This window comes from Budorcas taxicolor, chromosome 10 (genome assembly GCF_023091745.1).
Source record: "Budorcas taxicolor isolate Tak-1 chromosome 10, Takin1.1, whole genome shotgun sequence".
Lineage (NCBI taxonomy): Eukaryota > Metazoa > Chordata > Mammalia > Artiodactyla > Bovidae > Budorcas > Budorcas taxicolor.
Genome location: NC_068919.1, coordinates 14,143,988 through 14,158,862, shown reverse-complemented (window position 1 = coordinate 14,158,862; position 14,875 = coordinate 14,143,988). Strand labels below are relative to the sequence as shown.

The following is a 14,875-nucleotide window of genomic DNA, read 5'->3' as shown; positions in this document are numbered from 1 at the left end:
AAGGATGCCCGGTAGACACGTGCGGACCCCACAGAGGCCGTACCTGGGGTCTCTACCCTCTGATAGTGGTAGGGATTCACGCAGACCTCGTCCTTCTTCATGTTGAAGGCGAACTCACACAGCTCCATGGCCCGCAGCTCGTGGTGGCTGTGCAGGTCGGGCCATCGCCACAGGCGGCAGTAGATGACATGGGGGAGCCCCTTCCGGTGGGACACCTGCAGCCGGCCATCCAGGGACCTGCCAGGATGGACAGGAGGAGCAGAAACCGACAGTGAGGGGATCCGGCCTGCCTCTGCCCCAAGTCCAGCCCACTGAGCTCCTGGGAGCCTGGCAGAGACTCAGAAAGCTCCCCCCACAACCAGCACTTGTCCGGCTCGCAGGCAGAGAGCCTGCAAATCAGAGAAGCTCTGGGTGTGCTGGAAGGGGTCCAGGAGAAGAACAGAGGCCCACCCAGCAGGCTGAAGGCTCCTGGGCCAGCAGAGCAGACCCCGGAGCCACCAGGCTGCGGGATGACTACCCTCCCCAACCTTGAAGGGAACGCCGCTGAACTGTGCTCTGCAAAGGCCAGGCGAGGCGGAGGTGGGCAGAGGGGCCAGGGCTGAGCTAGAAGACGGGAGCTCTTCAGGAGCCGACATGAGGACCACAGTGATGCCGCCGAGGAGGATGACAGCACGCAGCCCGTCCCCAACGGCTCTCCAGGCTCACCCAGTTCCTGCCTCATACACAGGAAAACAAGGGGGAAAATCCCTGTTTCAGCTGGGGTCTGTGAGGAGGTGGGGAGCGAGGGAGGGACATGAAAGGGAACTTTAACTGGTCAGGCCCTACACAGCAGGCCTCTCAGGAGCCCCTTTCTGTGTGCGGGCTTCTTGCCGGTGGCCCAGGCGGCCCGTCCACGGCTCTCCCCTAGTTCAGAGCTCAGGCCTACAAGGTCATGTGTGAGCAGAGCTGCGACCCTACTCCAGGCCTGGTTCTGCCTCAGTCCCCAGCCCAGCTCGGCCCAACCCACCACCCACGGCAGTGTCCTGTCCCTGTGCAAGCCATGTCTTCTGTGGCGACTTGGCCTCTGAGCAGTTGACCTGGTGCCCACCGCATCCCCCCGCCCAGGCTACAAAATGTCGTCCTTGATGGACCAGTGGCATGTGTCCACAGGAGCTCTTCTAAAAGGCCAAACAAAAAAAAAACAAAAACAAAAACAAAAAAAAATAAAAGGCAAAACCAGAAAGCCTACCCCAACCCATTATATCAGAATCTTCCTCTAAAATCCCCGGGTCATCGGCCCGAAGGAAAGTTGGAGCAGTGCCATAGGCCGTGACGATTGGGGAGCTCGAATGGCAGGAGCACCATCAGCCAAGAGGCAGGTGGGAGACAGGGGGCTTCTGAAAAGATGCGAGACTTCAGGGACAACCAGGATTAGACGGGTGAGGAGAGTCCATACACACAGAATTCTTTATCAAGGGATTTCCCTGGTGGTCCAGTGGCTAAGACTCCATGCTCGCAATGCAGGGGGCCTGAGTTCAGTCCCTGGTTGGGGAACTAGATCCCGCATGCCATCAACTAAAGGTCCTGCATGCCACAACTAAGAGTTGGTGCAGCCAAATTACAAAGAAGAAGAAGGAAAAAAAAACGAATGCTCTATCTAACAAGTATTTCACGAGCTCCTACTTTGTGTGGCACGAGGGATACAGCAGTGAAGGAAAGAGAGGAAAAGAGGCCACAAAGCGGTCCTGGCTTCCATGAGCTTCCATGGGCAAGGCCAATGTTAACCTACTAATCAGGTCAGCGACAATGACAAGCGAAGAGCAGGGAGCTGAGAGCGCATGTGACCCTGGGGACGATGCTTCACTGAAGGGCGAGACAGGGCATCTCTGAGGGGATGGTGGTTGACCAGAAAGTCTAAAAGGCAAGTAAGCAGACAAAGGGGGCTGAGAGGAGGACATTCCGGGGAGAGAGAGAGCATGTGCTAAGGTTCTGAGAAGGCGGAAAGCATAATGGGGAGGGAGACCAGATGGAGGCCAGAGTGCCAGAGAGGGAGGCTGGGGCACAGGAAGGGCTGCCTCCACAGGGTCTCAGACTCTGGTTCTGCCTTCTTCCTAAGAGCCACAGGAACCCTCTAAGGTGTGTAAGTGGGAAGTGTGTGTGTGTGTGTGTGTGTGTGTGTGTAATTCTGGCTGTGGGACAAGCAGACTGGAGGCAGTGGTGGTGGAAGAGTCAAGAGTGGATGAGATGGGGAATTCTCTGGTGGCCCAGTGGTTAGACGACTCCGTGCTTTCACTGCCGAGAGCCTAGGTTCGATGCCTGGTTGGGGAACTAAGATCCCATAAGCCAAGTTGCATGCCCCTCAGCACAAGAAAAGAGTGGATGCTGATGGATGCTCTTATAGATAGAGAGAGGCCCCCAAAGGCAGTACTGCCCTCCCTACAAGAAGGCTCATCCTTGGACCCCACTGGTCAGTGGGCAGGACGTTTCTGATGGCTGGGCAGGGCTGGTGGAGAGGCATTTAAAGCTCTCTCTCCCTGCCCCCATTCGACTGAGGGTACCTGTTTTCCTGAATGAGTGGAATTTATGGACACTGTGAGGGAGGGGCCTGCCAGATGCCACCAGAAGTACCAACCAAAGAGACAGAAACAGGAATCCAGGCAAACTCTCTGAGTCACTGGCCCAGGGGGAAGGAGGGACAGAGGTCAGAGCCGGGCTATGGCACAGGGGCTGCCGGGGAGCTGCTGACTAAGGGCAACTCCAAGGGTGTAATTACCTCCCTCCTGTGGGGCCCCACACCAAGGAACCCCAACAGCCCCAAAACAGTAATTAGCAGGCAGAACGAGAGAAGACAGCCTGGGACTCGCCCCTGAGACGCGGAAGGCAGACGGCCAGATGTGGAGTCATGAGACCCGGGGTCAAGACGAGGTTCTACTCTTCCGCCTGTGAGACCCTGGGCAAGTCTTGAGGTCTCTGGGCCCCTCAGTTACCTCATCTGTAAAATGGGAACATTCTCCCCCCACTGCTGCACTTGACCTCACGCAATTTTCAGTATCCACTCAAAAGTGCTTTCTGGGGGCTTCCCTGGTGGCTCAATGGTGAAGAATCTGCCTGCCAATGCAGGAGACACAGGTTGACCCCTGATCTGGGAAGATTCCCACGTGCCACAGAGAAACTAAGTCTGTGCATCACAGCTATTGACCCTGTGCTCTAGAGCCTGGGAACCACAGCTGCTGAGCCTGTCCACCCCAACAACTGAAGCCTACACGCCCTACAGCCCATACTCTGCAGCAAGAGAAGCCACTGGAATGTGACGCCCACAGTTCAGAGCGGCCCCTGCTCACCATAACTAGCAAAAGCCCACATCCAGCAAGAGAAGCCACTGGAATGAGATGCCCACAGTTCAGAGCGGCCCCTGCTCACCGTAACTAGCAAAAGCCCACATCCAGCAACGAAGATCTAGCACCATCAAAAATAAATAAATAAAATTATTTAAAACAAAGTCCTTGGTGAAGTACCAACCAATGAGCGTTATTCTTCCACACCACGACGGACCCTCTCCAAAGTCAGCCCTGGATAAGTGAGGTGAGCTGTGGGGCTGAGGGGGAGAAAAAGGGGAGTGGGAGGTGGCTGGTGGGGACAGAGAAGGACTTAGCTGTTCCTATTGTCTTGAAAAGCCACTGTGTGCCCACAGACAGGGACGTGGCCACACTCCCTTTTCAGTGTTTGCCAAAATCCCCCGAAGAGAGACAGCTGAACACCTGGAGTAGCCTCCACATGGAGAGTCCTTGGAGAGATGCTCAGACTAGCAGGAAGGAGTGAGGCTGTGCAGGGAGTCCCCCTTCCCCACCCAGCTGATAGAAGGCGCTTTTTAAATGCAGCACTATTTACAATCGCCAGGACATGGAAGCAAGCAAAACGTCCATTGATGGAGGAGGACTGGACAAAGAAGAGATGGTGTTTATATACAACAGAGTATTACTCAGCCATAAAAAAGAACAAAATAGTGCCATTTACAGTGGCATGGATGGGCCTAGAGATGGTCATATTGAATGAAGTAAGTCAGACACAGAAAGACAAATATTCTATGATACCACTTATACATGGAATCTTAAAAAATGATACAAAAAACCCATTTACAAAACAGAAATTAAAAAAATAGTAATACAGGGCAGGAAGAGGGTGCTGGTGGACAACAGAAGAGAAGGGTCCCCCTTTCCAGGGGATGGACAGCCTGAGGGAGCAAGCAGAAGGCCACGTTCCCACCAGCCGTGCACGGGGCCTGGGCCTCAGGAGGGAAGGCGGGGACAGGAAACTCTGGGCACTCCTGGCGCAGAGGGGTGCCCACATGCCACCCTAATAGCCTAACCCCCAGGACCCCTAACAGCAGAACCAGAGACCCAGAGTGACCCAGGGGGCCTGCTGGGGGCCTGCAAAGCGCAGAGTGGGCAGAAATGGGAGGCCGTGGACGCACAAGGCCTGCACATGCTATGTGAGGGTGCAGCCCTCATGGGTTTGGGTAGTTGATGGTGGGGAAGGAGAGTCAAGGAGGGCAGAAGGCACATCACACTGGCAGGCAGAGACCTCAGCATCCTGACTCCTCATCCGATCCCTTCTGGGTCACATGGGTTGTTTTTTTCTCAGGGCCTAAGGATCCTGGCTGTCTATCTGCAGATAAAGCTCCAAACATAACGGGAGGAGCGAGGAGAAGGGGATGGTGATAAATGGGAGGGGGCAGGAGGAGCGAGGAGAAGGGGATGGTGATAGATGGGAGGGGGCGGGAGACTGGGAAGGCGAGGTGGGGGGGGAGGGGACAAGGGATAGAGGATGGGAGGGAGGTGGAGGAGAGAGAGGAGGCAAGTGGTGGAGGGTGGGAAGGAGAGGGATGGAGGAAGGGGAGGGGAGGAAGAGAAGGGGGGAGGGGAGGGGAGGAGGGGCAGGGGTGGGAGAGACTAGGAAAGTCTTTGGTCAAATACAACAAACTGGATGGATGCATTTCTCTCTGTCCTGCCCAAGACAATGAGTAGAAGAGCAGATCAGACAAAACTGGAAAGCAGCTGGCCAAATGGGAACAGACTTAGCAGAGTGACGTGAGCTGAGACCAAGCGTCATCAGAGGAAGCCAACAGAAGTGATTCCCATTGGGCCTCAAAACCTGGGAAGACTCAGGAGTTGGAGGCACCACACACATGTCAAGACTCGGCTGAGAATAGGAAGATGGGGCTCAAGTCTGCAGAAGAGGCTGGCAGGTCCCACCTCCTTCCCTGCCAGCCTCCCCACAAACAGGACCTCCCCAGGCCTGCCAGAGACAGGTCTGCTCTCTGTGGAAACTGATCCGGAGAGCAGGGCTCTGGATGGGGTCACAGGGCACAGCTGGGGGTGAAGTCAGACGAGGGCTAGAGCAGGATTTCATGAAGGCTCCCTTGTTCACCAGGCACCCAGGACACTAACAGTGAGGCCTGTGCCCCCACTCCCACCTGTAGAGGAATTAAACAGCTCAGCCCGGGAGAAAAGGCCTGCAACACTGACATCTGGGGATCACCCAACAAAACGACCCAGTTCCCGCAAGCCTGCCCTGCAGGGAAGCCCATTTGCCAACAGGCCCCTCCCATCGCCATACACCAGCAGGCACTCAGCTTTTCACTGCCATACTCTCTATTAGAGACGCACATCCGGAATCCCCACAGAGACAGACTTAGTAGGGAAGAAAAAAAGAAGTCTGAGACAATGTAGGGAGCAGAAAAAAAACTTCCAAACAGAATGAAACAGAACAAAAACTACTCTCAGGGAGACAAGTCACAGGAATCCTAAAACAGGAACATTTGCAAACTATTGAAAAACATTCCTGGAAATAAAAAATAAGAATATTCATTAGAAAATCAAGAGAGACTGAGGTTTTCACGGACTTCTTGAGTTTTTAAACTACACACATGAATTATTTCAATGGTATAATTTTTTTCTAAACCAAGGAAGGTACAATAATCAAGGTACAGATCAATGGACACTTACAGAGTCCAGAAACAGCCACATAGATATGATCCACTGTTTTCTGAAAAAGGTCCAAAGATAATTTAGTAGAGAAATGAGAGACCATTTTCAACAAATGGTGCTAGAACAACAGGCCGGCCATATGCGAGGAAAACAAGATGCAATCTACACCTTGTACCTTATACAGAAATTAACTAAGGTGGGTCATAATATAAAGCTTTAAACTATGCAACTTCTGGAAGAAGACAGAGGACAGCATCTTTGTGGCCTTGGGATGGGCAAAGACACTACATCAGAAACATATTCCAACTTTTTTTAAAGTTGACGAACTGGACACCATCAAAGCCTAAGCCTCTGGTCTTTGAAAAGACCCTGTTAAGAGAATAAAAAAGACAATCCACACATTAGGAGAAAATATTTGCAAAGAATATATTTGATGGGGCTTCCTTTGTAGCTCAGTCGGTGAAGAATCTGCTTGCAGTGTAGGAGACCCCAGTTCAATTCCTGGGTCAGGAAGATCCCCTGGAGAAGGAAATGGTGACACATTCCAGTATTCCTGCCTGGGAAATCCCATGGACAGAAGAACCTGGTGGGCTACAGTCCATGAGGTTGCAAGAGTCAGACACAACTTAGTGACTAAAGCACCATCATATTTGATAAAAGACCTATTTCCAAAACACATAAAGAACTCTGAAAACTCACTAATAAGAAAACAAACAACCCAACGATTAAAAAACAAAACAGGTAAATGACTTGAACAGACACTACACAAAAAGATATAAATGTGGCAAAAAAAAAAAAAGGAGGATGAAAAGATGCCTGACATCACTAGTCATTAGAGAAGTCCAAACTAAAACAGTGAGGTGCCACTCCATCATTATCAGAACAGCTGCTACTGCAAAGACTGCCACGTCCCGGCAGGGCTGCGGAGCAACTGAAACTTCTTATGTTGCTGGTGGGAATGTGAAATGGTACAACTGCTGCGAAAAACAGCTTAGAAATTTCATAAAAGTTCAAAATATAAACCCACCATATGATCCACCCGGTCCACTCCGAAGCCTTACCCGAGAGCAGCGAAGGCGTCTGTCCACACAAACACGTGTGCACGAGTGTTCATCCCAGCTGTATTCATAAAGGCCCCGAACTGGAGAGGACCCAGTGCTTCTCAACAAGTGAATGAACAAACAAACTGAAAGAGCCATACGAAAAGTCTAGCAACAAAAAACGATGAACCATTGATACGAACAACATGGATGAATAGAAGGACAATCATTCTCAGTGAAAGAAGGCAGGCGTGATTCTGTTTGTATAACATCATATACAGTAAAGTCAAGGGACAGTGCCACCTTACATTTGCATGACAGCAAGCAGACCCGCGGTTGCCTCAGGATGGCGGTTGGAGGTGGATGGGATAGGGAGCTTATCAAGGAATAAAGGTGATGGTTGGTACCTTGACTCCTGGCGGTAGTTTTTTTTTTTAATTGAAGGATAATTGCTTTATAGAATTTTATTGTTTTCTGTCGAACCTCAACTTGAATCAGCTATAGCTATACATATATCCCCTCCCTTTTGAACTCCCCTCCCATCTCCCTGCCCAGCCCACCCCTCTAGGTTGATACAGAGCCCCTGTTGGAGTTTCCTGAGCAATAGAGCAAATTCCCATTGGCTATCTATTTTACATATGGTAATGTAAGTTTCCAGGTTACTCTTTCCACACATCTCACGCTCTCCTCCCCTCTCCCCAAGTCCATAAGTCTGTTCTCTTTGTCTGTTTCTCCACTGCTGCCCTGTAAATAAATTCTTCAGGACCATTTTTCTAGATTCTGTATATGTGTGTTGGAATACGATATTTATCTTTCTCTTTCTGACTCACTTCACTCTGTATAATAGGTTCTAGGTTCATGCACCTCATCAGAATTGACTCAAATCCGTTCCTTTTTATGGCTGAGTAATGTGAGTTTGAGTGAACTCCGGGAGATGATGATGGACAGGGAGGCCTGGCGTGTTGCGATTCATGGGGTCGCAAAGAGTCAGACACGACTGAGCGACTGAACTGAACTGAATATCCATTGTGTATATATACCACAACTTCTTTATCCATCTGTTGATGGGCATCTAGGTTGCTTCCACATTCTAGCTATTGTAAATAGTGCTGCAATGAACAATGGGATACGTGTATCTTTTTCAATTTTGGTTTCCTCAGCGTATATGCCTAGGAGTGGGATCGCTGGGTCATATGCTGGTTTTATCCCTGGTGGTGGTTCTGCAGGTATATACACAGGTCACAATTGACCACACTGTACAGTGGAAAAACATGCAGTTTGTTGTATGTCAAATATACTACAATTTTTTTTTTTAAAAAAAGAAGGACTTTGGGGCTTTGGATTGGGATAAACCTGGATTCAAATACGGACTCTCTGGTCAATAGCTGTGTAAACTTGATCAGATTGCTTAATGTCTTGGTCTTAATGATCTTTCATCTTAAATAAGTCCCTTTCAGCAATCCAGCATTGTTGGGAGGACTAAATGACATTGCAGGGAAAGCTTTCGGCGAATAGCTAGGACATGGCGTCAACCCATTGTCATTTCTGTAGCGTCACTATTACTACCCCCATCACTATGACAGCGCCCGGAGGAGAAAGGTCCCCAGGAGGAGCTCGAGTCAGCAGGCCCCGCCCCTTCCCCAGGCCACCTGGGCCCAAAGTGAGGCCTTGGGCAGCCTGCTGCTTCCAGTCTTCGCAAGACTCTCACGCTCCTTATCTCAGAGCAGCCTCACCGAGATGCAGCTGGGTCATAAGGCAAGTCTCATAATGGTCCCGCCTCACTCCATCGAGAGGAAAGGTGCCCCCCCTCCCAGGACCACACAGCTGTCTGCACCCAGCTGCAGAGCAGGTCTCCTGGCTGCCAGGCCAGGCCTGATGGTGGGGAGACATCACCACTCTCTCCAGCTCCTGAGCACATGACCACCGGTCTGGCTTGGCAGTATCCTCAATAAGTCACCTGGGACATCCCTGGTGGTCCAGTGGTTAAGAATCTGCCATCCAGTGAGGGGACGTGGGTTCAATCCTTGGTCGGGGAACTAAGACCCCACGTGCCATGGGGCAAGTAAGCCAGTGTGCCACAACTACCGAGCCCATGTGACTCAACTAGAGAGAAGTGCACAGACTGCAACGGAAATCCCATGTGCCACAGGTAAGGCCCGTGGAGCCAAATAAACACACAACAAATATTCAAAATAAGAAGCAGTCATCTAGTTCATGGCCCTGCTTCTGGGCAACCTCACGGCGAGGAGGGCATCTCATTCATGTCCTTTTATGTATCACCGACTACTCCTTTGGGCTCAAGGCTGCACAGAGCTAGCCCTGGTAGTCTCTCCCTCTGTCCCACTCAAAACCCCCAGTAATGCTCACCAAAGGGTTAATAGTGAACTGGGAGTTTCAGCCGCTGGATCTAATTTAGTCCACGTGTCCGGTACACACCCTCCCAGCCTTATGGGGCACCGGGCCCATTTTAAGTAAATCCAATAAATAAGTCTTAATTCTGAGCTGATGTTACCATAAACACGCTCCACTGCAGAAAAGGGTCTATTTCCAGCCTGCCCCTCTCCCTGACCCAGTCCTTTCTCGGCATGGCCCAAGACCAGCTGCTGGGGCTAAGAGCACAGTCCGCCTCTGGGCTGAGGTCTTGTCCCACACCCAGCGGCTTCCTGATGAGAGACCCTCAAGAGTTTCTCCAGCAACGCTCTCAAGCTCCTCTGACAGAGGTTTTATTCCTTAAATATATTCTTCACCAGCTGAACCATTTCCTGTGGCAGGAAATTAGGTTTCCTCCCATTGGCTCCAAGTGGGGCCTGTAAAGCGTCCCAGAATGGTGGTGGGGGCCACAGCCAAGGACACGGACATGCCGAAGTCCAGACCTGATGGGGAAGCGGAGCCCGCCAGTGCGTTCGGGCAGAGAGGCAGGCCCGGGGCCCACACATCCCTGTGCCCAGAGATCTGTGACCCACAGCCATCTGGGGGCCGACATGAAACCGGCAGACTTGGACACAGGGCTGGGAGATCAGGAGCAGAGCACATAGCTCCAGAAACACACCGGGACCCAGTCGCAGCACGAACGGTCCGTGGGGCACACTGCTGCACGTGCGTGCGTGTGGCTCAGTCATGTCCAGGCCTTTCTGACCCCATGGACTGTCGCCCGCCAGGCGCCTTTCTCCACGGGATTTTCCAGGCAAGAATACTGGACTGAGTTGCCATTTCCTTTTCCAGGGCATCTTCCCAACTCAGGGATCTAACCTGCACCTTTTGCATCTCCTGCATTGGCAGGCAGGTTCTTTGCCAGCTGAGCCGCCGAGGAAGCCCGGGCACACTGCTACTATGTGAGAATACAAAGATGGCCCAACCCCAGTGCATCCTGCCTTCCCTGAGTTTAGAGAACTAAAGGGGCGTGACCAAGGTCGTGTAACTTGAACAGGAGCAGGGCCAGAACTCAGAGCCAGACCCAGGTGGAGAAATGGAGGGTGAGGTAAACAGAGCTTTTTCCCATGCTGTCCCATGCTCCCTCCCTACCAGGGATGACTTCTTATCCATCTTCAAAGAGTTACTGAATACCCACCAAATCTCAGGCACCAGAGCAGAAGTAGTGAACAAAAAGCAAATTTGTTAATACTTCAGGTGAAGCGTATTTTACTTAAAATACATACACACAACTAAACTTTCTAGCTTCTTCCAGAGACCAGCTTTTTTTTTTTCAATTTGCTCACTGAGTAGTAACAGTTCCTTTGGTTCCACCTGGCCTTTGAGCACCAGTGGTCTGCTCTGAGATCTGCTGCTCTGCCTCTCCTTCATATCTAAGTATCAGAATGTTCTTTTCCGTCTTCCATGCCAAGGATGGCCCAGGACAACTGTTTGATAGAGCATCAAATATGCTGCTGCTGCTGCTAAGTCGCTTCAGTTGTGTCCAACTCTGTGCGACCCCATAGATGGCAGCCCACCAGGCTCCTCTGTCCCTGGGATTCTCCAGGCAAGAACACTGGAGTGGGTTGCCATTGCCTTCTCCAATGCATGCATGCTAAGTCGCTTCAGTCGTGTCCGACTCTGTGTGACCCTAAGGACAGCAGCCCCCCAGGCTCCTCCGTCCACAGGATTCTCCAGGCAAGAACACTGGAGTGGGTTGCCATTTCCTTCTCCCCAGCAAATATGAAAGCCCCACAAATAGTCCTGCTGAGAGGGCCAGTGGATTTAGGGGTTCACCCAGGATCCTCTCCCGTTGCCAAAACCAGGACTTCCCTGGTGCTCCAGTGGTTAAGACTCTGCCTGCCAATGCAAGGAACATGGGTTTGATCCCTGGTGCAGGAAGATCCCACCTACCAGGAGCAACCAAGCTTGAGCACCACAACTACTGAAGCCCAAGTGCCTAGAGACCAACGCTCTGCAAAAAGGCACTGCAATGAGAAGCCCTCACTCATCGCAACTAGAGAAAGCCCGTGAGCAGCAACAAAGATCCAGTACAGCCACACACACACACACACACACAGACACCCACACACACACAGACACCCACAGACACCCACAGACAAAACCGAAGCATCCTCTGTTCCAGGCAGAAATGCCACACAGGGGTCAGCTGTCGAGCTAAGGTGACAAATCACAGAGGTCTAGCATTTAAAGAACGAAGCGCTCCTGGCCAGCTAAGCCCTGGCCAACTGTCTACCTGAAAACCCACTCTGGAGAGCTGCAGACAGCTGGGGCTTGAGGACCTTGGGAGCAGCCTGGCCAATTCCTTCCTTCTGTGGTTGAGGAAACAGACTCATGGAACAAGCACTTCAAGGTCACCCAGCAAGTGAACACAGAGCAAGAAGGTGGTCGCCCAGCTGCTGTTTCACAGCAGCCAGAACTCGCTGCTGATGCAGTCTGAAAAACATGAGTCCACATTCGCCCTCGGTAAGCTGAGTGCAACAAAACATGTTAATAATTTTTCTTTATTGCATTGAATCTTAAGTTGCCCGGAGTTCTCAATCTTCAGGATGAGAAATATTTTTTAAAAACCGGGCCTGAGCACTTGGTCTAGGTGAAGGATGTGCGCTGTAATTTCTGTCCCATCAGTGCAAGCTTCTGAAAGTTACATTAGAAGAACCTGTTACAAACAAAAAGAAATTTAGCTGTATATTGAATCTGCTGCTGCTGCTGCTGCTGCTGCGTCACGTCAGTCGTGTCCAACTGTGTGACCTCATAGACGGCAGCCCTCCAGGCTCCCCCGTCCCTGGGATTCTCCAGGCAAGAACACTGGGGTGGGTTGCCATTTCCTTCTCCAATGCATGAAAGTGAAAAGTCAAAGTGAAGTCACTCAGTCGTGTCCGACTCTTAGCGACCCCATGGACTGCAGCCCACCAGGCTCCTCCATCCATGGGAGTTTCCAGGCAAGAGTACTGGAGTGGGGTGCCAGTGCCTTCTCTGGTATATTGAATCTGCTATTCCCCAAATCTTTTCAAAGTTTACGTTGGTTGTTAGAGTTTAAATAAAAAGCAACATTTCCAATATCGTCTCCTTCTTTTCATCTGGTGCCACAAAGGAAGAATCTGGTACAGAGAAGTGGGGGGTGGTCCCCAAGTAACTGAGGTTTCCCTGTAACCCCACCACAGCGACCACACGCTCCAGCCCGTTTCATAAGTGTCCTCAGCAAGTTCTGTTAAGTACACTAAGCACATTTTTTTTAACTGTTCCAGTTTAGGTTGGCCTATGAAGAGCTGAAAACAGAATTTCACAAGCCCTGATACCAGTCACTGAACTGCTTCACCGAGAACAACCCAATTCCGATCTGAACTTACCAATGGGTAACAGCTGGTGCTTCAGGCTGCCACACTGGGGGACAACCCATCCCATGCCAGGCTGAAGCCCCCTGTGCTGTGCTCTGGACCAGAAACCGGCTCTCACTCCTCCCCCACTGGACTGATGTCTCCCCTCCCCGCTGAGAGCTTTCCAGAGTGGCTGGCTCAGATCCGGGACAAGTGCTCCAAGCAGATAGGGCCCGAGTGTGAGCCCCAGAGGCGGGAGGACCCCCTGGGCAAACCCTGGAAGGAAGATCTACCGCGGGGGGTAGATCCCACAGGAAACACATTATCTAGACCTCAGGGCCTCCCTCCTCCCAAGGGCCCCAGGATGCACACAGGGTGTGCACTTTCTACAGAAGGAGGAGGCTGATCTGGAGAAAGTTCACTTCATTACAATCATCTGTAAAGCACACGTACACCAAGAATCTTTCAACATTGGGCTGTGAGTAAGGAAAGCCCAGTCCCCTCCTCACCCCAGCTGCTCAACCTCAGCTTTCCCGACATCTGGGGACAGATCACTCTATGTCAGGCTGGAGAGGAGCCACAGCTATCCTGTGTGTCACAGGATTTTTAGCAGCACCCCGGCCTGTACCCACCAGATGCCAGTAGTACCTCACCTCCCAGCTATAATAACTAAAATCGTCTCCAGATATCGCCAAAGGTCCCCTAGGGGGCAAAGTCACTCCCCTTGAGAACCTGTGGGCTATGGAAATACTCTGGGCACGGGCACAGGTTGGGGAAACAGAAGCAATTTCCACCTCAGAGCAGGTGTCAGCCTGGCACTTCTCATTTATCATCTCCCTGGATACAGGGATTCTCTGGGGTGGGTCCCCTCAGTCCCATTTTACAGGAGAAAGATTCACATGACATTGAGTGACCTGCTCAAAGCTGCCCAGATGAGCAAGAAGTGGTGCCTGACTTTGTAAGCTGGGATCACACCCCAAACCCAGCTCCCCGTGCCTGTGATCATTCTGTTTGAACCAGAAGTTCTCTGCGGGACTGATGAGATCGTGGTCATGGTGCCCTCCCGTCCCCCTCACCCACGCAAAAAAAGCAGTTACATCTTGGAGGGAGAGGGGGAGAAGGAGGACAGGAGGAAAAGGAGTGTTTCATGTGGAATCTTTCTATTTCATAGCTTCGGTGTTCAGAAACCGTTCTTTTCCCTCCAAGAACCAACTTGACACGGATTACGTTTTTCTCCGCAGGATCACAGAGGCTTCACACTGGAAAGGGAAGACGCGACAGAAGTCTGGGTTGGTCTCTGGTTACCAAAATAAGGAGGAAAGAATTGTTGCCAGGCTTCACGGAACTTTCTGGATGGCCATTTTGCTCTGCCAGTTAACATTCACTAAGAATGGAATGAAGCCTGAAGATCATGTATTTAGTTTATTTTTAAAGAGATCACTCACAGAATACTCGGGATACTCATAGCCCTTGGCCATGTTCTGATGGGCTTAAGGCAAAAAGTACACTTCAGCCCAGCTTTTATTATAACCCCTACCCCGAAAGCTCACTTTGTAAAACACAGGGAGGTTGAAATGGACTTGTTAGTTCAGGTGTGTTTAGATACTTCTCATTCGACTGGGGGACTCTGGCCTCCGGTGGCCCTGGCTCTGCAAGCGGCATGCTATTCACACAGCCCACACTTAAAGGGTCCTTGCTTCCAAACTGCTCTGGAGAAATGGATTCATTTGTATTTTCAATATGGGGGAAAAGCAGAGAAAATGGCAGTCTGAAGCCCAGAGGACAGACTCACACAAGAAGACAAAAGGGTTCCTTCTCTCTCTGACAACATGGCACTCGGTGAGCAGCTGGGGAAAGAGATTCACTAGCCTCCACAGGGGAAAAGTTTAAAAAAAGAGGCCGGCGGGGGTTGGGGGGGGGTGTGCATGGGGAGCAGCTTTTGGAGACTGTTTGATCATTATCTCGGCTTAGACCCTTTTTTCTGAAGAAGAGAAAACCGGGGCTTGAACTGCAGATCAGCCTTCCACTAATAAATGCCTGAAGACTGAGAAATGTCTTTGATCTCTTACAAAATAAAAAGGCAGGGCTCCAAAGAGTCACCTCCCCTGACAACTGCCATTTC

At 51.2% G+C, this 14,875-nt stretch overlaps 1 protein-coding gene across 1 annotated transcript in view; it reads right to left on the bottom strand.

Annotated features, from left to right (window-relative positions):
* Positions 1-14,875, bottom strand: part of SMAD3 (SMAD family member 3) — a 126,829-nt gene that overhangs the window by 27,251 nt on the left and 84,703 nt on the right. The window contains exon 2 of the mRNA XM_052647119.1: positions 44-237. Coding sequence (XP_052503079.1) covers positions 44-237 — 194 coding nt within the window. The remainder of the gene's footprint in view (positions 1-43; positions 238-14,875) is intronic.